At 42.5% G+C, this 24,337-nt stretch overlaps 1 protein-coding gene across 1 annotated transcript in view; it reads right to left on the bottom strand.

Moving 5' to 3' along the window:
* The window catches only part of PTGFRN (prostaglandin F2 receptor inhibitor), an 82,221-nt gene that overhangs the window by 10,549 nt on the left and 47,335 nt on the right, over positions 1–24,337 (bottom strand). The window contains exon 8 of the mRNA XM_066621281.1: positions 15,415–15,834. Within this exon, the coding sequence (XP_066477378.1) occupies positions 15,415–15,834 (420 nt within the window). The remainder of the gene's footprint in view (positions 1–15,414; positions 15,835–24,337) is intronic.

The raw sequence follows: 24,337 nt of genomic DNA, 5'->3' as shown, positions 1-24,337 counted from the left end.
GTTTAAAAATACTACTTCCGGTATATCCATAACACCAGAAGTAGCGTTTTTTACACTGTCGATCCCAGAGAACCTTCCGGAGGCAAGGGGAGCAGAGCTTCCCTCGGCTCAGGATGGTGGTGGGGGGGAGATATGTTCACCTGTATCTGCGGTTTCACTTAACCACGGGTGGTTCCGGAATGAAATCCCTGTGGATATGGGGGCACACCTGTACCTCAGCCAAAAGATCAGAATATTGATTTCTATATATGGAAAGAACTGTGGCCATAGTATCTTTTAGTTAATACAAACAAGATTCAGCAGAATGGAAAGCCTGCATGTATGGTATGGCTGAAAGCCACCACTAAAATCGTTACCAGACAATTTTAGTTTGGGTATACAAAAATAATGCTTGTCATATGCTGAACCAGTACGACATTTTTAAATGCTGACATATATGCCTATAAAAGGTATTTGGAAAAACTGGAGAGAAGTACAGCTGAAGTGCTGATCCTACAAGAACATTTAACACCACTGAATATACTCATCAGACCAACCCAAATGCCAAGACTATCCATATTACCATAAGGGTAGCATTTTAGCAGTGAGATTTTAGCAGTGCCCTGCCACTACTGTCTTGCATTTACCGTATTTATCGGCGTATAACACGCACAGGCGTATAACACGCATCTTCATTTTAAGAGGGAAATTTCAGGAAAAAAATAAGGGTAGCTCAGAACTTTTTTTTATTAATATTATTACCACATATAAGGTAAATAATGTAAAAGGACAGTAAAAGCAACTGTTTTAACAAAAGAAACTTGGATATTTTGTTTTTACAAAAGTTTACTCAGAAATCACTATCTGGGAAACCAAGAAACTCTTCATCTTCACTGCTATCTTCAAAATCGCAATGAACACTGCTGCTTTCACTGCTACTATCTTCATAAATCAGCTCATCTTCTTCACCATCCAAAGCATTACTTATGCCACATTTCTTAAAAGATTTGATAACAATATCTTCTTTAACTGCGTCCCACGAAGTCTTTATCCACTGACAAACTTTTGAAATGCCAGGTCTTTTCATTCGCCCTCCCCCTCCCCTCCCCAAAGAAAGGGTCTCCACTTACCATATTCATCAGCTGCCAGCGGCTGTGATAATATGCGGCGGGCGCAGCGCTGACATCACGTCACGACGCTGCGCCGCCGCTAGGCACTATTGGGAACGGGATCCCTTAAAGAGGATTCCGTTCCCTGGACATCGGCGTATAACACGCATACATCATTTGCCCCCTATTTTCAGGGGGGAAAAGTGCGTGTTATACGCCGATAAATACGGTATTTATTATTTTAAGAAATGTATACCCCGCCTTTCCTATTATTATTATTATTATTATTAACAATATTTATATACCACTTTTCAACTAAAAGTTCACAAAGCGGTTTACAGAGAAAAATCAAATAACTAAATGGCTCCCTGTCCCAAAAGGGCTCACAATCTAAAAAGATGCAAAAGAATACCAGCAGACAGCCACCAGAACAGACACTGTTGGGGTGAGGTGGGCCAGTTACTCTCCCTCTGCTAAAAAAAGGAGCACTCACTTGAAAAAGTGCCTCTTACCCAATTAGCAGGGCAAAATTTCCCATGCCCAAGCAAATGCTATTAGGGTTGAGTGAAAATATCTTAAAACTGCAATGGCCTACTGAATGAAACACCACAGACAGATTGATTAGCGTGAAGTGCAATGAAAGCTATGCCAATGAAACAATAAGTCATAGCACTGAAAATGCTTCGGAGTGCCAGACACCCACTTCTTAAGCCATCTTGGTCCAGTTGCACTAGTCTATCACATGGTGATAAGTGAGGTAAGTATTTTGTATTAGAGAATCAAAACGTTTCTGACCTAGCACATACTCTCCAAAAAACTTCTGATAAGTTAATTGAAATTCTGGTAGGGAACTGAAAGGGTGAGCCTAACAATTAATTGATTTCTCCCAAGAAGCAGACTGGGATAGCATTTAGTGGAATGCTAAAAGAATGCAGTGGAAAAGCTGGACATGCTAAGCTCCTCCTCTACACCTTTCTGCTGCTAAAACTGCATGCTTTTATTTAAAAAGAAAAGTGCATGCACGCACACACCTGAAGACAACATGTAGTTAGGCCCATGCCCTTTGTCAATGTCTCTATTTTCTTTCTTACATTGCCCTAGTACTCCAATAAGTGGCGGTCAAGCCAGTATTCTCAAGGGTCACATTCAAACAGCAAAGCATATTTCGGTAAAGGATGTTAGCAGCTTGCAAACTACATTATTTTTTCCTGGTCAAATGCTGAATCAGCCATAGAAGCTGAACCTCTGTATTGCAAAAGTGAAGTCTTTTGTCTTTGTTTTGAATTAAGGCGTTAAAAAAAGCAGGGTAAGTATGAGGTATGTTCAGCCTCGTCAAAAGACAGCAAAAACATTTACTACAATGCAGTGGCAAATTCTACTTTAGTAGAAGCAATTACTTCCTTACTGATGATTTCCCAGCCATAATCAAAACGAACATGGAGTTCTCAATTTTCTTCCCGAAATTGCATTTTATGTGTGGTTCAGCAGCAAATTTATCCAAGCAATGAGTTGAGGGGGTAAGAAGGATAAAAATCACAGTACTCAGATTTACACACACACAAAAAAAAAATTATTTACCCAGTGTCACACAATGAGGAAGTGAGAGTGAATCTGGATAAATCAAGGCAATCCATTCATTTAGATCTAAAAATGAAATGTAGGTTAGGCATACTTTCTGACTTGGAGGTGGAGTCTCTGCCCTGACAAAGATATAGGAAGAGTGTCACAATAAAAATCTCTTCTACATCCTTTCTAGTTCTGACAAAAATAGTTGCATTAAATTAATCCTGTATCAAGTTAAGAGGGAATTACTGCATTTTCTAGTGTCTTATCAGCCTGTAAATGGAGAAGAGGAAACCCAAATGTAAGTCCCAGGATGACAGCACCTCCCTACAGAATATTCCCCAAGGTTAAAAAGTGAGACTGATAGGAGGTGCTGCTCCTATTCAGAGCCACTTTGTTTTCTGAATGTTCTGTACATAAAACAGTCTCAATGTTTGTTAATTTACAGCAGGGTTGCTCAAACTTTCAACTTTAGGGATCCTGGATGTTTAAAATTGTGTAGGAGAGATAATTTCAGCAGGTGCAGGTTGTCATCTGTGAGATGACAAGTTGCACCTGCTGAAATTCTCTCTTCTATACATTTGTTAAAGGTCCAGCATCCCTAAAGTTGAAAGTTTGAGCACCCCTGATTTACAGGGAGGAGAAAATGGCAGATGCATTGAATAGTACAGGTGAGGCCTTGGTATCCACAGGGGATCCGTTCTTGGATCCCCTGCTGATACCGAATATCATGGATAATGAAATCCACAATCTTTGCCCCCTTAAGCCCTCCGAAGGAGCCCGAGCTGCACTCTGGTCCCATCTGGAAGGCTTTCTGAAGCTCAGAGAGAGGCAGCACATGTCCGCCCGTTGCCTCTGCAGGCTTCAGAATGGCTTTTAGATCTGAAAAAGCACTACTTCAATAAGGATGGAACTGCTGCCTCCGACACATCCTTGGCATCACCTGGCAGGACAAAGTTCCAAACAACACAGTCCTGGAACGTGCTGGAATCCCTAGCATGTATGCACCGCTGAAACAGAGACGCCTGCGTTGGCTCGGTCATGTCGTGAGAATGGACGATGGCCGGATCCCAAAGGATCTCCTCTATGGAGAACTCGTGCAAGGAAAGCGCCCTACAGGTAGACCACAGCTGCGATACAAAGACATCTGCAAGAGGAATGTGAAGGCCTTAGGAGTGGACCTCAACAGGTGGGAAACCCTGGCCTCTGAGCGGCCCGCTTGGAGGCAGGCTGTGCAGCATGACCTTTCCCAGTTTGAAGAGACACTTGGCCAACAGGCTGAGGCAAAGAGGCAAAGAAGGAAGGCCCACAGCCAGGGAGACAGACCAGGGACACACTACACTTGCTCCCAGTGTGGAAGGGATTGTCACTCCCGAATCGGCCTTTTCAGCCACACTAGTCACTGTGCCAGAACCACCATCCAGAGCGTGATACCGTAGTCTTCCGAGACTGAAGGTTGCCAACAATATTTGCAGAAATCAAGCAACGGAGACCTCAGAAAACTGAGATGGAGTGGGTGCAGCATCTGAAGTGCATCCAGTGCATGATGAATGCTATCTCAGAGAGGTGAGCTGCGCTCTAACAGACACTCACCTGTACAGTATGAACCTCCACAAGCGTGGGGGGGAGGGAAGAGCAGGGGAAGCACTAGGAAGTTGCTTCATTGAGTGACTGTGTGACCCCTCCCCTTCTGTGAACCCATTTGTCAGCATTTGTCTTGTGTGCATTTGTAAATAACTGTTGTTGCTAATTACCTGTTATATAGGAACATAGCACTTGTTCCATATGCATTTGTAAATAGCTGTTCTTGCACTGGAACACAGTAAACATATCATTGAAGATGCATTTTGTAATTGTTGTTAATAGGCAATATGGCAGTAAACTGTTTTAAAAATAAATGCCTGCTTATTCTAAAAAACCCACCTCTTTATTCGAGCCATTCATCCACCCCTCTCTACTAAAGTAGCCCACCAGTTCCTTTCCCTGGTTCCATTTAAGTAGGTTGTCCTGGGTCAAAGACCAGAATGAGGGAAAAGAACTTCCCTATTAAAGCTGGACTGACCAAATGTGCAATATGCCTGTGCGTGGTGCATCTCTTAGATTTGCTGGGTAATAGTAAGAATTTTCTGCCCATTGACACACTGGTTAGTGGCAAGAACATTACATATCTGGGTGCTAATTATGCATCTAATTAGATTTTTTATTTATGTAGAACACTGGAACTTGAGCAACTTGGTGCACAGCTTTACCTTAGAAATATTTATTTTTAAAAATCTCAAAAGTGGAATGCAAGCTTTTCCTCTACTTTTCTCCCTTGCCCATGTTCCCCACTGAAAAACAGTCTTTTTGTGGTCCCTGGAATTTACAGTATGGAGAAAAACAGAGGGACGTGTTATTCAGCTAATGACTTGTGCATTTGCTGCATACTTTTGACTGTCTTGTCACTTGTCTCTTCCCAAGTTCCAGCTGGGGTAGCTAGTCCTAGGTGACCACAATCAACTCTGGCAATCAATTTATGGGGTCCCTCCCTGCTGAGAAACTGGGAGGGGAGCCACATTTTTGGAGAGGGGTTTCCCTTTCCCCACAGTCCTGGATAAAGAACAAAAAACTTATCTGTAAACATTGGAGTTGTGAATCATATGACACACCCAAATCAGGAAGTTTTATGGCCTCAGGAGGTGAAGTCCTCCAGGGAAATGTCCACTCATTTTGGCAGGCAGGTGCTGCTGGGACAGCTGTAGGCACATGAAATCTGCTGAAGGATCTTTGACACCACTAAAAGAGGGACAAGCACACTTTTTTCACAAATAAGCTCTGGATTAGAACATGTGGTTGCAAGCCATATTGGGTTGAAACTCTTAGATGCACTTTCCCAGGGAATAACTAAACTTCTGGTGGGGGCATTCGTCTGACTCCCAAAGGAGTAAAACGTAGCACCAAGATAGGGTTCTAAAGAAAGGGATTCCAGCAACATCAGGGTTACCACTGAAAGATGGTATTACAAAAATAGGTAAAATGCGGTGACAAGAATTATAACCTTTTTTATGCTGGACATTATTAAAAGTGTGCAAAACCAGGGTGTACACTTAAAGTTCCAATATATGCTTTATGGGTGTGCTTTAATCCTCATATCTTTTATATTTGACTTTTGTTTGGTTTTTGTTGTACATAATGATTTTATGATGCTTCACTTGTAAACAGCTTTACATTTATAAAACAGGAAAGAGATCATATAATGTGTACCGACACCAGATTAGATGGGAGAGAGGCCAATAAGGTCTTTCTCCAAATCACAGCTCAGCTCCTCAAGTCCAGAGGATATGCTCCTTTATGGAAACCCAATCCCCACCATTTGGAAGAATGAGGCAATTGCTTCTCTGCACATATGACAAATCTGAAAGAAGAAGGGCATGCACAGAAATGAGCTCCCTTTTCATGACTCCCATATGTATACTCCAAAGGAAGAAATCAGCAAAAGGGTGGAGGAGGAGGGCAAGAGGTAGAAACGGAAGGCAAAGGAAAAGGTTCACAAAATCTTTGTGCTAACCACAGCTTAACACAATGTTGTAAATTGTTTACTTATACAAAGGGTCTAAGCCAGGGGTCTCCAAACTTTTTGGCCAGAGGGCCGCATCAAATATCTGGCATGGTGCTAAGGGCCAGAAAAAAATTTAAATATAAAATTTAAATAAATAAGAGATGGAACTTAGATGAGTGAATAAATGAATGAATGGCCTCAATCATTCAACCTCTCTGGCCCTCAGAATGCCCTCCAGACACAATCAGAGCACAGTTCTGGTCATGTACAGTTGAGTGGGCCAGAGGCTTTCAGGGGACAAGAGGCTGGCTGCGGGCCAGATAGAGGCTTGTCGCAGGCCGCATCTGGCCCCCGGGCCGGGGTTTGAAGACCCCTGGTCTAAGCCAGTGTTTCTCAATGTTTGTCCTCCGTCGTACTATTTCACATGGTTCACCCATCTGAAGTACCACTAGAAGTAACTGGCAATGAAATCGCCCAGTTACTTCTGGGTTGGGAGGCCAGATGCGACTCGCCAAATACCAGTAAGAGGCTTGGGATGGACAGAAGTCCTTTTTCAAAAATGGAAATGCATGCTTTGAGGCCTTCTACCTTGCTAATTGGGTAAGAGGCACTTTTTCAAGTGGGTGCTTCTTTTTTTTTAGCAGGGGGAGAGTAACTGGCCCATCTCACCCCAGCAATGTCTGTTCTAGGGGCTGTCTGCTGGTATTCTTTTGCATCTTTTTAGAATGTGAGCCCTTTTGGGACAGGGAGCCATTTAGTTATTTGATTTTTCTCTGTAAACTGCTTTGTGAACTTTTAGTTGAAAAAGCGGTACATAAATACTGTTAATAATAATTCTACCACCATTTGTTATGTTACATTTCTGGTCTCACTGCCGAGTTGCAGGTGTCCAGGGTCCTGTGAGTACCAACAGACACCACCTCAAGTACCACTGGTTGAGAAACACTGATATAAGCTTCATACATTAGTGGCCTTGGTTGCAATGCCTAAAGATGTCATAGCAACTGAAAAGCAACAGAAGAAGCTGAAAATATCTAATCTATTAACAGGAAAAATGGGGCACAAAAAGACACGATCCTACAGCAGGTTTGTAGCTGAGAGCTTTTTCTAGTCATGCCAGGTTCATAAGAACGTAACATTTCAAAGCTACCATTGAACAGAGTATAACCCCCTACCCATAGCATGAGCTAAAGGAAAAAGTGATGTACTCTCCAAGTCATTCCTAATCCAAAGTATTACTCATATCTATCCCTGGCATCTGACTCCTCTCTATTAAAATGAAGCTACTATCATTTTGTCATTTAAGAGGTCCCTCATTTTCCCCAGCCAAAACCACCAGAAGTTTTTTCTTTTTAACATAATGCTTTGATATCATTTTGCTTTAACTAGCACTAATCACACAGCAACAGATATTTAAAAGGCCCATTTTAGCGGTGGCTTGCATTTCAGCTGCCAATTGGCAGCACAGCCAAATCGAAGTTATTAAAGCACATTTCTATCCACAAAGTCAAGAAAATCTGAATAGTGAGGGAACGGTGGTTTTATGTTGTCATGAACTTTGCTTCAGGAAGAGGAAAGAGCTACTGTTGGATTCCAATGTCAGTATAGAATATAGTTTCATTTAGAATTTTAATATCACTGTCTCTACTCACAGGCTTTGCTACATTTTGGCTCCTTTCAAAAGGATAATCAAAACACTGCAGCGATCCAATAGACATAATCCAGACATGAAGACTACATCAATAGAAAATAAATGAAGCTCTTTCAAACGCTTCTTCACTTTTACCCTTTGCTTCACTGTTCTGAGTAGAATATGGCCTGCAACCAGATTTATCACTCCCACTTGCTCTGTCTTTGGATATATCTAGCACAAGTGAACTGGAAACGAAAAGGTCATCTAATCTTTACTATTGGTAATAACCCACTATTAATTACCTAACATTGCAGAAAAATGGGAGGGTGTTAAATGACCCACAACCACCCTAGGAGAGTTGCAAATCACCACAAAACTTAGCAGTTTGTGCAGGCATTTAGGATTGGTTTGCCAAGCACCTACCAATACTTGGTTCTTGGTATCAAGGTGTATCTTGGTCTTTTCATTCTTAATTAAATGTCAACATGTCTGGTATTAAGAGATTGCACTTTCTTGATGAAACTCTACTTTCTTAAACCCCTACAAGTAAGCACCCCTCCAATTCCACCCTGACCTCTAAAGGACCTATCCACTAGAAAGATTAGCATCTCAAAGGTGAAACAGTCCCTTCACTGCTGAAAGGATGGGGCAATGGCCTCAAAACACACTTTTCCTCTTGCGGAAGAGCCTTTGAACAGCAAGGAGAATTCTTCAAAGGATAAGGGAGCACATTTTTAAAGTCCCTCCCTCACTATCCTACACACACTATTAAATCATATTACTTGTCATTCATAGAATCCACTCTTTTCTCATCATTTCAGTGTAACAAAACTTCATCAGATATGCAAGCAACTGTTTTATAGGAAAATACAACTTAATTATTAGTAGAGCAGGGCAGGGCATTAAAAGAAGAGGAGAAAGAGAATGACACTGTGAAACACGCTTGCTTCAGGATTACTATAAACCCCAATCACAGCAGTCATCCTTACATATTCTGTCACAATGTTACATAGCATGCCATGTCGGTCAGCTCTGTGCCTACAGATGTGCATCACTCACATACAATTCTTTCTTAGCACAAATTGCCAGAGATCATGCCATTGCAAGTTCTCTCTGATACAACGTAGCAGTGTCCTCCACTGCTATAGGCCTACCCACTGCGTGTTAGGCTTCGTTGGGTTGCCATTTGTAAATCATAATTTGTATATTTCAAATCTTCCATTAAGTTATCTAGCCACATTTCCTTTATCTACCTTCTTGTTTTGCTAAATATGTTTGCTTCACTAGGTGATGGCTATCCATATGTGACCTAACCAGTGTAACCTGGATTTAAGAATTGATACTGGAGGAGGTTTCACTCACATACAACGCATCTAATGGGTCTTTAACTGGTTGCCAGTGCTGGGCAATAGGCAGCTAAGCATATCTACCATTGAAAGGAAGAGCTCTGACAAGATTGGACCAGAGATGGGATAGAGCACCAGTGTGAATCTAACAGGAGGATATAAGCAGAACAGAAGCTTAGCTGGGCTGCATAAACAAGGGGTGGTGTGGTTCACTAGCCAGAATCTGAGCCTGAACCTAAGGGAGCCAGGGTGGAAGGGGGGAGGGCAGTAAGCTAAGAACAGATTGTGTTTGCCAAGTGGAATAGCATACACTTGTAATGCAATTATGCAGCATGCTGGTTGAGGATATGACTTTTGTGTGCAGTTACACTTATCCTACGAAAGAATATAATAAGTGTTACTTACAGCTCACGTCTACCTATTTTTTTTAATCAAGGGGATATCCATTTGTGATGCCAATTTTTAACCCCACCTGGAACAGCACATAATATTTTCTGTAGCTACAGAGCCAAAATATTTTATTAAAGGTACTGTATAAAGAAAAGTAGACAAGAAATGTCTGGAGCCTTGATCCGATATTGTTTTCTGTAGCTACCTCATATTTGCTTCTGGCTGCGCAATGCTGTAATTTGCTTAATAGCCTGTCTTAAAGGGACTCCCGGATCATTAGTACAGGTTACGCAACCATTCCCTTACCTACAACCTTTCTGTCCAACGGCCTTCTCTCACAGTTGGCTTTTATATTTGTGACTTATGCTGCTAATAAAGCTCATACAGCTAAGGCTGAGGTATTCAATCTGTGCATCCCGCCTCCCTAGCGAGGCATGGCTAGCCTCCACAGAGTCGCCAGGCATCTTGGGGAAAGAGGTGGAGGGTAGTTGCTCTGCTGCTGAGCTCTGCTCAGCTCAGCTGCAGTGCCTGCCTCCTGACTTGCTGCTTTTCCAAGGCTGAGAACGAGGTGCGTGGGGCAGCGTGAGGTGGGTGGGGCCGTGTGAAACATGGTGGGGAGAGGTGGGAAAGAAGGCTGGCTGGGCAGGCAGAGGTGCCACATGCAGCTCTATCCATGTGTAACCTCGCCCCAAGGACTACATTTCCCAGTGTGCCCCTCGCCCTGGGCATCCTAGGATTGGTCAAGGTTGGAGGAGAGAAGAGTACGGAGGTGCTGCATCTCATCAGCACAGGGCACGCTCCTGACAGGCTTCAGACTGGGAGGAAGAGTAAGTACAGGCAGTACAGCACTTTCCTCTGCTCCCAGTGGGGGGGGGGGCGCGAATGCCCCAGCCTGCATTCCTCTGTCTTGCCTGGGGGAACAGGGGTGGCATCTGCATGTTGGGTGTATGTGTGTGAGCAGCCCCCATCTACTTTGGGGCGAGATGTAATCTTGCTGGGTGTGGCTGCAATCCTTCCCACACTTTCCTGGGAGTAAGCCCCATTGACTCAAATGGGGCTAACTTCTGAGTAGACCTACATAGGCTTGGGGTCTGTGTCAGCTTAACCCAGGATCTTCACCTTTCTCTTTTTCCTCCTCCTTCAAAAAAGAAAAAAAGCCACTCTTGATGGCTTTGTCTCCAAAAATTGATTAAAAATAAAAATCCCCATTCCTTTTTAGCCATTCCCCTTTCTCCCCCTGCCTCCTTTGGGGGGGGGGGGTACTCTGTTGGCTGCTATTGTAAGACAAAAGGCACAATCATAGCTAGGTCTACTCAGAAGTAAATCCTATTGTGTTCAATGGGACTTACTCCCAGGAAAGTGGGGTTAGGATTCCAGCCAAACAGTCTCTAGGTCTCAGTTTGAAATTAGCAGATACACACAAAACAAAGTCTTCCCCTCCCCCAGCAAATTCATCACTTCCCCCCTCCCTTTCCAAAACCCTCCAGGTATGCTGCTAACAAACTCAGGGCACAATCCTAACCAGGTCTACTCAGAAGTAATTCCCATTTTATTCAGTGGTGCTTACTCTCAGGTAAGTGTGGTTAGGATTGCAGCCTCAGAGTGCTGGCAGCCTTGTTTCTAGTGTATAATTATAACACCTTCATCCCCATTTTGGGGGTAACTGAGGTGAGGTGTTGTAATGGGGAGCCCTGGCCAATGGCTACAAGGATCAGGGGAGGCGCAAGCCAGAAAAGTTTGAGAACCACTGAGCTAAGGGATAAAGAACGTGGTGCCAATCTACTGTTTCCCATCTTTGCATCTTCTGAACTTCTGGGTCTGTACTTAGGATGTGTACAGATATGGAGGTTGCTCAAAACACACACTATTAGATTATAGCAAAATAGGGGCAAGAGCACAAGTGTCCCAAAACTAGTATAAAACCAACATAAAGTTCTAGGGATGAACACGTATCCATAATCACTAAAGAGCACAAATCTAGCAGAAAAAGCAACAAGTCCTCTATCCACACAGAGATAAATCACAAGACCTACTAAAATACCTCCCAAGGAAAAAATGAAAAAGTACAGAATCCAAATAATATCCAAAAAAGGTTCTTGCAATCAATGGGCAGTTTGTTCCACATGGGCAGACTATTAGCAGTTCCAGACGCTGCAAAAACACCCAGCAGCATACTATAAAGGGGACCAAATATATTCCAAATTTATTCTACTCCAAATATATTAATAGGAGTTACATTTGCATTCTGCCCTTCTTCAAAGGAGCAGAAGGAATGCTTTCATTAGATTCCCACGTCACTCAAATATCTCATAGACACTGAGTGAAGGCAGTTTTTAATGTTAATCACTTTACCAGACTTGAGTAGAAGCTGGTGCCTCATGCCTTCACCACAATTCAAGCTGCCTTGAGGACCTTAAGTGGGGTGGGAATGTATATATGTTTGTAAGTATGTATCAATAAATTTTGTGAGGAATTGTAATTATCTGAAAGTAAAATGGACTAAAAGACTATGAACCATGAATTGGAGAAAGTAACTCACAGTACTAAGTTACCAACAGTGGGGCCATTACTTGCTTAGATTATACAGAAAGACTTCACTGTATCTAATGGGATAAACAAAAGGAGAACGTTTTAAGCTGGCAAATAAAAAACAATTTGCTAGCAATGCGAACGTGTAGTCTGTGAAATAGCCTTAAGTAAATTAGCTATAATTCCCATTTACAGAGCCTTATACACAGTAAAGTACACCTTGACACATACCTGGGAATAATTTTCTATTGATACAGACAGAAGAAACAGATTGTGTGTTCAGATTTCTATAAATTAGAAAATATGTAGACAAGGAAGTAAATACAATGCGGTACAGCACAAACACAAACAGGTGGAAGGAGTAGGAAACCCCGTACCTCAGAAAGGAAATTCTACCACCACTGAAAAAATTAAAAATTATGAGATGCATTTTTCCATACTGGAAATGGAAACATTTTAAAGCAATGCCGTATGTCTTCGGTAGCAAAAATAACTAGAATGAGAACATGTGCAGCCACCAACTTGCACAAGAAAAGAAAGAGAGACCTCCTGCAGTTTAGCTAGATTGGCCTTCATGATGTGAATATGCAATAACGAGCTTTTCTTGAAACATGAAACCATTCAGACAAAGTGGTGCTTCTAAACAGCTCCGTCAGGAAGGCACACAAGCACTAGGAAGATCTTTCAATCCAAGAAAGTCCTTCCAGCTTCAAATGTAAATCAATAAGAACAGAGAAGTCTATTGTAACAGCCACTAAAAGCTTCCTGTGAAAATCTTTAAGGATTTCCTTTAACAATAGTGTCTCCGTGCCTTATTGGCTTCAAACGTGCACAGTCAGGATATTACTAAGATAGGCACATCGCTGATTGAATAAGCCTGATGTCTTTCAGTGTTGAAGTGTTTCAGATTTTGTCCTGAATAAAACCACAATGGGTACACTGAACCTGTACCATTAAGGGCACAATCCTATCAGGCTAGTGCAAAGGACTAAGAGCATCACAAACATGCCATAAAGCACATTTGCACCTCCTCATGAGTCGACTGGGTAGAGACACGCGCAGAGACACGCGCCGGCCCACGGAGGCTGCATCCAGCCTCTGCCCCAATGCGGGGAGGGAAGGTTGTGTCGGCTGAGCTTGGCCGATGCAGGGGTCTGGGGAGGAGGCGGGAGGAGGGTGGGTGGAAGGTGTTCCAGGGGAGGAGAAGAGGGGAGTGGGAACTGGGACCCAGCCGTTATGCCAGAACCCAACCCTGTTTCCCAAGTGGCGCGGAGTGGCTTCAAGCTGCTCCGTTCTCCTTGGACTTGTGCCACCTCCTGAGGTGGCGCAGGTCCAAGAAGACCCATTGGGGCTGTGGTGGCTTACCTGGGGGTAAGGGGAAGAGCTGCCCCTTGCCTTCGGCTGAGCCAATTCTGGCCCCAGTCTTGCAGTGGATACAGCGAAGGCCTCCAAGCCTGCCTGTTCCAGCACAAGATAAGATTGCGCTGCACATGATGTTCTAAGTTGGGACTAAGAACACATTAGCAGCGATTCACACTGCACACAAGACTGCGGTATTCCTATGTTTGCTGGGTGCACATGTCAAAGGGGAGCCAAAAATCCCCAGACAGATACTCAGGGACATGCAGTTGACATGTACTGGGGAACAGATGTTGGTTGTGGCTCCTTATTCACCCTTCCTTCATGCTTTCCATGTTTATAGTACAAAACTCTTGTGTACCCTGATACTTTGTACAGCAGGGCTTTTCAAATTGGGATGTCGCGACGCCCCAGCCTGTGAGCCCTGGCCACTTTTCCCTTAAGGGGCAGGGGGAAGGCATCAATGCAATCTCCAGGATCCCATCACTAAGGGGGCTTCAGGGACTGGCCTTTACTTACCAGTCCCTGCAGCAGCCTCCCCGGGGTGCGGGGAGCTCTCCGCAAGGGTCTGCAGGGCTCCCCCAGTCTTGAAAAGTGAAAGCACAGCAATCACGTTCCACTTCCAGTTTTACCCCCTATAGGCTGCTGCAGGGACTGGTGAGTGCATCCCAGTCCCTGCAGTCCTCTGAGCACCTCCCCCACGCCTCTGCAAGAACTTACTGCACTTCAAACTCTTCCTGAGAGTTTGAAAACTGCTGGTGTACAGTATTAATTCAACACCACCAGTGGTCACCCCCCCTTTGTGCACACACCTAGGAGAAGCTAGCATGTCAGCTAAAGGAGCTGCTTCACTGAACAAAAGAAAATACATTGGGGCAGAGGAGGGAGAAGGACTACACTGTAATACGTTCTTTTATCTGTGTAGTTCTGCTTTCAGTGAACATGCAGGGGCTGCTTTCTAGGAGTCTGCTGCAAGTGGGTCATGATTGGTATTCTGCTACTGGATAGGAAGCACTCATCTTTTCTCCTGTCAGTTGTTAACAAAACACCATCCACCAACCAAAAACACGTTTTGCTGGATGGTATGGTCAACAAATTTCTTCCTAGACACAGTGAGGTTAGTCAGAGCTCAATTCTCACTGCTGTATTTGTAATGGTGCTTACAGAACAGTCAGCAGGATCATCTTTTTATACAGGAGACTCTCAGGTTGGCATGTGGAGGTCTTAGACAAACAACTGAACCCTTCCTGACTAGCTGTGCTCAGACTTTCTCCATTGGGTGGGATGCACAGTATATGTGCGCACATGTACCATTGTACATACAGAAGGGTAAATGAGACTAAAAGTATGTTTTAATGAACAAAGCTCAAAGTTCAGTCAGCAAAAAATGTGCAAAAGAAGATATATGGAGGAAACAGTGGGGCAGATCATTCAGACACTTAATTCTGAATGATCTTCTGGAATAGTTGAGAATAAAGCTATTTCTGTTGCCCCACAGCAGCCCTCAAAGGATATTGTAACAATAGATATGTGCTGCACATACACAGAGGACTTAAGATGTGAATGACTGTAGTTGTGGATGACAATATATGCAGCATGCAGCTGACAGAAGTTCAGTTCCATAAATATACTTGAAGGTTCATATGAAAATACATGCAAAAGGAGAGGTTCCCAAGGCTAACATAATTTTCCCTACATTTTCCTGAAAAAGAGATTATTAAAATACAATTTGAGGACAACTTGACATGCAATTAATGCAGGATTTTGTTCTGGAATATAATTTTCTCCACAGTTTTTATATGTTAAACTCTAAGCATTGCATGAAGCATCAACAGAATTAAAGTGCTGGGAAAAATCTGGTCAGTACACCAATACACAAAGCCTTTTCAACTGAGCCAATCAAAGGCATAGGTACCACTATCGTCAAAATGTTCTTTCACTTGCTGCCATATAGAATTGTATACTGACCTGAAGTCTGGAAGTCTATCTGGATAGGATTGGAGAAGCCGTTGACTGCCTCTCGCCACATGCCTCCACCCCCTGGTGACCACGCAGTCACCACGCAGCGATACAGTCCAGCATCAGAAATCTGTGTCTGATACATCCTGTAGCGAAACTCATTTTCTTGGACTTTCTCCAAAACCACACCATCCACCCGGTCCTCGTCTGTCCAGTCTTCTCGTCTGACCACTGAATCTTGATTGAGTGAAATTATGCGAGTGGTTCCGTTAGGATTTGACTGATCATTCAGGGGTTTCTCAGCTGTAATGAGGACTGAGTAACGAGGAGTCTTGATGTTTTGGGAAGATACCTTGCATGTCATTTCAAAAGTGTGCCCTGCCATGAAGAACGGCTTCAGCTTCACAGCCTCTACGGTCAGTGCATAATCTGAGAAAAGCAAAGAAGGCACAGACATAAGCAGCAAGCAAGAGATTAAACAGCTCTCAGCCATTCTGCAGTACATTTTAATTCAACAATTGAGGGGTGCAACATAGTTTGTTAGATGCAGACACAAAGATATTCACAAGACAATAGGCAGCCCCAAGAGAGAGAGTGCATTCAGAAGTTATTTAGCAGCATGTTGTGACACTACATGAAACAGACACAGCAGGAAAAGTTAGGTATGTAGCATAACATTCTGAAAATTTCATCTCTGTGCTTGAATTAAGTCCTAAGAGATCCAAAGTCCAATTTTACATTATTGAATGGCTGTACTATTGAGTGCAGGTTTGCTTCAAATCAGAACGGAAAAAACTTTAAAAAACAAATCACTCTTGCTAACATAGAAGATCTGAGTCAACACAATAGCACTGACTGAGCTAAAGAGTAATTAAAGGTAAAGCATCCACTCACCTCCCAAACTCATCTTTCAACTACAGAACATCTGTACACAAGATTTCTCGTGTGTGTGTGTGTGTGTGTGTGTGTGTGTGTGTTAAAGTTTCAGCCGGAGTCTGCCACATGACCTTTGCGTGTTTAGAAACTACCATCAGATTTCACATAAAAGCATCTATCGTAAGGCAGAACAAAACCTTTCAATTTGCAGTGTATGTAGCAAAAAGCTTGGAGCCAGCTGACTATCAGCTTACTACCAGCTTTGTGCAAGTTACATAGCCTTACCTCTGCTGGAAAGTCTACTGGCCCACTGAGAACAGAGAGCTTCATATGCACTGAAGTGACATGGTTGTAGGGCAATCTCTACTGCTACGTCTCTTGAATTCAGAACCTTCCCAGGTTCAAAGAATAGTGATGGAGACAATCTTATTTTCCATGAGTAAATGGAGGAGTACTCTGCATTCATTCTTCCCCATCATGTTCCTTGGACTTGGTCAAGCAGCTGCCATGCAACTGGAAATCCTCTGGCTGGAGTTGCAACAGCAGAGGAACAGCCAGAACTTATCTGCTGCAAGACCAGCAGGAGGAAGCCACCACTGGTTGATGGCAGCAAGTGATACACCGAACATGTTCTTTTCATCTTCTATTTCTGTGATTATAGTCTGTTGCAACTGCAAAGGCCTAGGAATTAAATCAACATATATGCAAGTTCAGCTCCTGACCCTCAGTTTTTTCTTTCAACCTCTAGTCTTATTTGCTGTCTATCATCAGGTACACCACACATTTTAGCTTCTCAGTACAAAGGAGGCAGATCACGTACCATGAAAACAGAGTTCCTATTATTTATAGACTTGAACTCACTTGGCATTTAGAACTGTTGGTACAACAGTACATTTTCTTCCAATAAAAATGGGATGCATATTAAACATGAGGTGAATCTTTTACAAGGCAACAGGGAAATAAGATATACTGAGCTTGCAACACACTTCACAAAATTAAAATTACATACAATAATACTTCTGTCCTCCCCCAAGAGATCCACAAGGTAGTAGTAGTGATTATATTTTGTTGCATTTTGCCTTCAAGCAGCAGTTTTCACAATGAGTAAACATTGCCTAGAAGATGAGAAAACCGAGTATGACAAGTGTATCAGCACTGTACAAAGGAGATCACAGTGCTGCATTACATAAAGACAAACGCCAAACAGAGAGAATACTGCTAACTGCACCTTGGTTGAGCATCAAACCATCCAATCTCTCATACTGAAAATTTTTTAAACTATTCAGGTTGCAAGTTAAGAGAGTCATATTCCCCAAGTGTATACTCCCAGGCAAGGATTTACCTTGTCCATAGACTCACCTAGGCTCATACTTTTCAGTTCTTTTCCCAACGTGCACCTTTGTCTCCTATACTTTAACTAGCATAGCTGCATGGTCAGCAAATAGCTAGGCAATAGCAAAAAATGTGGTCAATGTTTTTACCTTGCTTTTAATATAGCTTCCCTACCCAGTGGTGGCCTTTTCTGATTTTCTCAATGTTGCACCAATCTCTCATGGTTACAAAACGGCAGAATACTGGGAAAAGGTATTGCTGTATACAGCAGGATGAGCATACACATGTTTAGGTCAAACTGAACAGGAGTTCCATAAACCGGGACACTGTGCCAAACACATAAGGAACTATTAATGTGATTAATTTTTGGCACTGCATCTTGCTTGGCCCCGGTATGGAGGGAGGTTAGGAATGACAATCCAATAAGAAACTAAAGGTTGGCATTATGAGCAACCTACAAGAGACAAAGCAGTTTTTAATGTAGCCTTTCAATCAACTTCTCTTTTACACTGACTCTGGATTAAACAGAATTATGTTGTGTTTCAAAAGTGGCAGGAACCTGAAGCCTTTAAATTTCATTCTGATAGGCACCCTTCTGTTCAGCCTGACCCTTGTGGTCAAGAATAATCAGTGAAACTTTCCCAGTGGAATAAGTAGGCTTTGAACAACTCATCCCAGAGACTATAGACAGAAACTCATCACAACTTAGCTTGTATTTATGTCGTTTACAAAGCATTTTTAATTATATTTTCAAATTACATTTTGAATACCACTCCAATGGCATCATGGATTTTGCAGTCCTTTGTGAGAATATATAGCAAGTACAATATTTAAAAAACATCTATATCAATCAACTATCCATGCAGACGATCAAAGAGGCCATTTGGGGAGGCAGTACAAGAGAATTTTGCTAGTCATTGACTTGTTTAAACAAGAGGGAAGAAACCAACCCCTCCCACATAGTACCCAAGAACTAAGTGAAAGCATGCTAGCCTGACCCACTGGCCCTACTAGGCTGAGTGTTATTGGCATGCACTAACTATGGAATAGTTTGGGGAAGCAACTTATCATAGAGATAATTAATCATGAGATCAATATTTCACAAGTGCTAAACCCAATCAACACTTGCAAAGTGTAAATATTGTTTGAAACTACTACAAATTACCTCAGCCTAGGAGCTCCTGGCTGAACAGACTTGTACTTGATCATTCAGTTACAACTCAGAGCAAAACCTTCCATTATGAAGGTGATAGCAAAGGAAGGAATCGAGATCCTCTCTGTACCGAGTCCCTCCTACATAGGCACTATCTTGGGGTTCAATTTGATCAGGTATGTAACTATTGCCTCCAGGCCAGGGACTTTCAAACCATACCTTTTTAGAGCAGTGTCTAATGTTACAATCTTACCAGGAACAGTTCATTAGTTCACAGAGATTTATTTATTTATTTAAGAGATTTATACCCTGTCTTTCCACCCCACTTAAAGGCCCTCAAGGCGTGATGATTGACAACTACAGAATTTTTAACAGTAAAATATTTTTAAAATATGCATGCCAACAGATCTCTTAGTCGAGGCCCTCATTTTCATTTATGAAAAGAATTAGCGAGCTGCAATGAGAGTTGAAGTTCCCAGCCTTCTTAGCCACAAACTATCCCACAAAATTATTACAAGAGTATTTCTTGTCACAATATTTTGACTATCATTCAAACAGAAATGCATTCCCTTCCATGCGTGCTTTCCATATGAACTGTCCTTGACTATTTTATAATAAAAACAGTTGTTAAAAAACTGGGAGGCACTTCAAGCTATTAAACTTTCCAAGAGTTCCAAGTGGTTTAGTTAGTTTTTATTTGCTCAATGTTGATTTTATATTTCTAATTATACACGGCAATGCAAGAAGTCAAAACATTCCATAAACTAACATTAAGATGCAATAATAGTTAAATGAGAAGTATTTTATTATACTTAGCACTAATAGTGTGGATTTACAATGATGAATAATAATGAGAAAACTATTAAGAGTAGTTCCTGAAAATCATTACCATTATAATTAAATTCAGCACAGAAGAAACAAGTAGGCCAGTTGTGTGTAAAGGTTGCAAATGAATTAGTCTTCATTGCACATCTCAGATTTACACTTGCATTCAAAATGCAACATATTAAGGGGTAAGACCATTACTTCTCATGCTCCTCTGTACTGAGGAGGTCAGGTCTGTATGGGCAGGAGGTCTGGTCTAGAGGGTAGAGCCTCCGTCTGCCTGAAGGTAACATCCACAAGGTCGCCAGTTCGAGGCCACCGGCACAGTGCGACCTTGAAGCAGCTGACAAGCTGAAGCCGAGCAATTCCATCTGCTCTGAGCGTGGGAGGATGGAGGCCAGAATGTGAAGCCAGATCGGAATGAAACACCTTGAATGTAGTGGTTCTTGAAAGAAAGAACCTTCTTTCAAAATTGTAAAAATCCCTATTTAATAAGGGATTTAAATAAAAGCCTGCCTATGTAAACCGCCTTGAATAAAGTCTTGAATAAAGACCAAGAAAGGCGGTATATAAATAGCTGTTGTTGTTGTTATTATTATTATTATTACTGAGAAATAAAAACAGGAAGGAAAACAATTATCTCCTTGCCATATCCTAGTGAGATGTCTTTACAAGAAGCTTCAGAAGGACTCTTTTCCTGCCTCAAATTTAAACTTCATCTTGCAGCAAGCTGGGCCCCAAGAATGGACCTAAGCTCTGAAGAGTTACTGTTCTGATTTTCAAAGAACCCACAGTCCAGGAGGCAGAGTTTCACTTTTAATTAGCCTCTATCACTCACAAGTCTGTGACTGAATGTAGCCTCTGGGTTTTAGAGGTTGTCTCTGAAAGCCAGATCCAAAGGAGTGGAAACAGGACATAGATATCCTGTTGTCTTATGTGCTCACATAGACATGTGGTTAGCCATTGTGAAATACAGAAAGCTGAACTAGATGGGCCACCACTAAGAACAAGGTGGTTCTTAGTAAGTCTTGTTTGCATAAGGTGACACTACTACTTTCTATTAATTACTTTTGTACACCATCGTAAAGAAATTAGTTCATTACAAGTCTATGGTGAACAGACCATGGTTCAAAAAGTCTATGACAATCAGTTCAGGAAGTGAAAGTCTTCGTCCTCTAAATAAGTTTCTAAAATTTGCCTCCTGCAAATAAGTTCCTGCTGTCTTTAAATAAGTTTTACATACTTATCTGGAAGAGAAAGGAAGCAAGTCCAAAAAAAATTCAAACAGAGCCAAAAGAAATGAAAAAAATGTTACCACTTGGGCTCAAATTATCTGAGTCACCTGATCACCTTCAGGAAAATTGGGATAGCTAAGTCCTCTGCAGCCTTTACTAAAGGAGTAGCCAGTGAAACAAGGGACCTTATGGGCTATTCTTTTGTAATAAAGATGCAAATTAGGAACAGTATCAAATTCTAACCAAAATATGTGCAAAATGTGATATTTTGCATTTAATTACAGATAATTCATGATTTAATGAACTAATAAAGAAGAAGGGTTGTCCAGAAGCGTGAAGAAGTTCACTAAATCCAAAAAATTTTAAATCAATGGCATACATTGATAAAACATATATAGCTAATTTAATACAACAGAAAACGTCCAGTGTTTCTGAAGTCTATTAAAAAGACCACTTAGTTAAATCAAGGGTTCACTGTACTACTTTAAATAAAGGACTCTCCAAATAGTGATACACATATTTTTCAGCGACATCATGTGAAACAATTTTTTTAAATTAAAAGATTGTGCCACTCATAAATAAAATAGCTAGAGACATGCATATATACATATGCAGGTGTATGGAGAGGGGGCTGAATGGCAGAGAGTAACGAAGGAAGGAATGAAATTTCTACATTCAGATACAAGACATAGAAGACTCACTAGCAAAAGTGGATACAATATATAGCTGACAAAACCCTGCTCACATTCATCTCAGGTCTCACATTGCAGCATGGACAGAACATGTCTATCTAATACACTGATTCCTCTGAGGCCTTCCTTCTGTGACCATCCTCGAAGGTGCAATGGATGGCAATGAGCAGCACAGTCTTTTCATTTGGCATGCCTTATTTCTGGCATGACTTTTCCCCTCTCATTCATTCCCCAAGTTCTTATTCATAGTTTTTAGATGATGGCTAAATACATTTTTATTTTTTCTGGCTTTTAATGGCATTTTATTTATTCTCATATCCATTTACTTTCCCTCTCTCTGCATCAAGACAAAGTTTCCTACAACTAGGAAAAAGTGAAGCCAACTTAATGTTACCCAGTTACCACAGCAGAAAGACAGTCATATTTTAAGAGTATTTTCTCTTTATAGAAAGCATTTCAAATGCGATATTTCACATTTCGTGCCAATGCTACCGCGCTGAGTATTGTGTTAAGTGCTCAAGGGACTAGAAGGTAAACATCTAAGATTAACTTTGAATTTGTTTGCTTAATGCCCACATTCCTGTACAGAGATATATGCTGAAAATAACTAGTATATACTATACTTCCAAGTTTTAACTGAGCTATTGTGAAAAATTGCAACACATTTTTTGCTTACATTTAGGCCACTTATAATGAATAAGGCAGGGCTAAATGCATGTATTAATTGTATTTTGTGGGGTTTGGACAAAATTTCATATTATTTGCTCCAGAAAACCTACATATTTAAACAGATCTGCTGCAAAATACGGAGCTTAAGGTCTATAGGATAATTGCTTTAGTTTCATACAAGTTGCTTCCACGATCTCTAACACAGTGGTTCTCAAACTAGTGGGTCGTGACCCACCAGTTTGTGTAAAGGTTCCCCAGTCCCTTTAAGGGGCAGGCAAGGGGAGAGACAGGGATGCGATCCCCAGGATCACGTCCCTATGGGGGTTGAAAGGGAGGTGCTTTCACTTTATGGAGGTAGAGCTGCAGCAGGTGCGGGGAGCCCTGCAAAGCCCTCCACAGCGCTCCCCGAGGCTTGGGATTGTCAGTAACAGGTGCAAAACACTTCCATTTTGCAGGTGGTACTTTGCCCCTGCATTTAGTAAATGCTTCAAGCCTTGGGGAGTGCCTGCTGCAGCCCTACCTACATAAAGTGAAAGCACCCCCCCTTAGTGATGTGATCCTGGGGATCAGGTTGCTGCCCTAGCCCCTCCCCCACAAAGACTTACTGAGGGAGTAAAGCTCCCTCAATGTTTGAGAAACACTGCTCTAACACATAACTAGACTATACAGTTAGTGTGCCCTGAGTGGGAAGCGCTCATCTGTGCCTACCCGCCCGAAGCCCCCAATCGCAACCGCTTGCTGGCTCTCTCTTCCTGTCCCCTCACGTGCTTTGTGGCCTGGTGAGGCCTAGTAGGGCTGGCAGGCCTCCTGCTTTCACCCAAGCGGGCTGGTGAGGCCTTCTACCTAACCTCCTGGCTGATCTCCTGGATGCTGAGAAGGGGGGGAGAAGATAAGAGGCTGGAGGGGGAGTGGGGGGGTGGAAGAAGGAGAAAAGGTGAAAAGAAGGTGGAAAGAAGCAGAGCCCAGGAGCTCAGCTCAGTCACGGCCTAGCTTTGTGCAAGGCAGAGCCAGACTGGGAAGGATGGGATGCCCCCTCTGACGGTGGAATCCGAAACTAGTCTGGCCCAGCCTTGAGCAGAGGCGGGGCAACCCATGTCGTGATGAATGTACCCCCTTCCCTCCTACAGAGAACATTCCAGAGTGGTGATCACAGGAAGCATTTCACCCTGCATTCAGCATTTGTTGCTGCACACAAATGTGGATCACAGGGCAAGGAAAGGGCTTCATTAGTACATTGACAGTGGCAGCAGGGCTAAGCTAGGTATGCTGCACAAATGTATTGAGGCAGTGGTTCTCGAACTTTTCTGGCTCGCGCCTCCCCTGATCCTTGTAGCCATAGGCCACAGCTCCCCATTACAACACCTCACCTCCGTTACCCCCAAAATGGGGATGAAGATGTTAAAATTATACACTAGAAACAAGGCTGCCAGCACTCTGAGGCTGCAATCCTAACCACACTTACCTGAGAGTAAGCCCCAATGAATAAAATAGGAATTACTTCTGAGTAGACCTGGTTAAGATTGTGCCCTGAGTTTGTTAGCAGCATACCAGGAGGGTGTTGGAAAGGGAGGGGGGAAGTGATGAATTTGCTGGGGGAGGGGAAGACTTTGTTTTGTGTGTATCTGCTAATTGCAAACTGAGACCTAGAGACTGTTTGGCTGGAATCCTAACCCCACTTTCCTGGGAGTAAGTCCCACTGAAAACAATAGGATTTACTTCTGAGTAGACCTAGCTAGGATTGTGCCTTTTGTCTTACAATCGCAGCCAACAGAGTACCCCTCCCCCCCAAAGCAGGCAGGGGGAGAAAGGGAAATGGCAAAAAGGAATGGGGATTTTTATTTTTAATCAATTTTTGGAGACAAAGCCATCAAGACTGGCTTTTTTTCTTTTTTGAAGGAGGAGGAAAAAGAGAAAGGTGAAGATCCTGGGTTAAGCTGACACAGACCCCAAGCCTATGTAGGTCTACTCAGAAGTTAGCCCATTGGAGTCAAGGATTGACTTGTTAGCCCCATTGGAAAGGATTACAGCCACACCCAGCAAGATTACAACTCACCCCAAAGTAGATGGGGGCTGCTCACACACATACACCCAACATGCAGATGTCACCCCTGTTCCCCCAGGCAAGACGGAGGAATGCAGGCTGGGGCATT

Source organism: Tiliqua scincoides, chromosome 3 (assembly GCF_035046505.1).
Source record: "Tiliqua scincoides isolate rTilSci1 chromosome 3, rTilSci1.hap2, whole genome shotgun sequence".
NCBI lineage: Eukaryota > Metazoa > Chordata > Lepidosauria > Squamata > Scincidae > Tiliqua > Tiliqua scincoides.
Note: the sequence above shows the minus strand (reverse complement) of the source record. Positions and strands in the feature narration are given on the sequence as shown.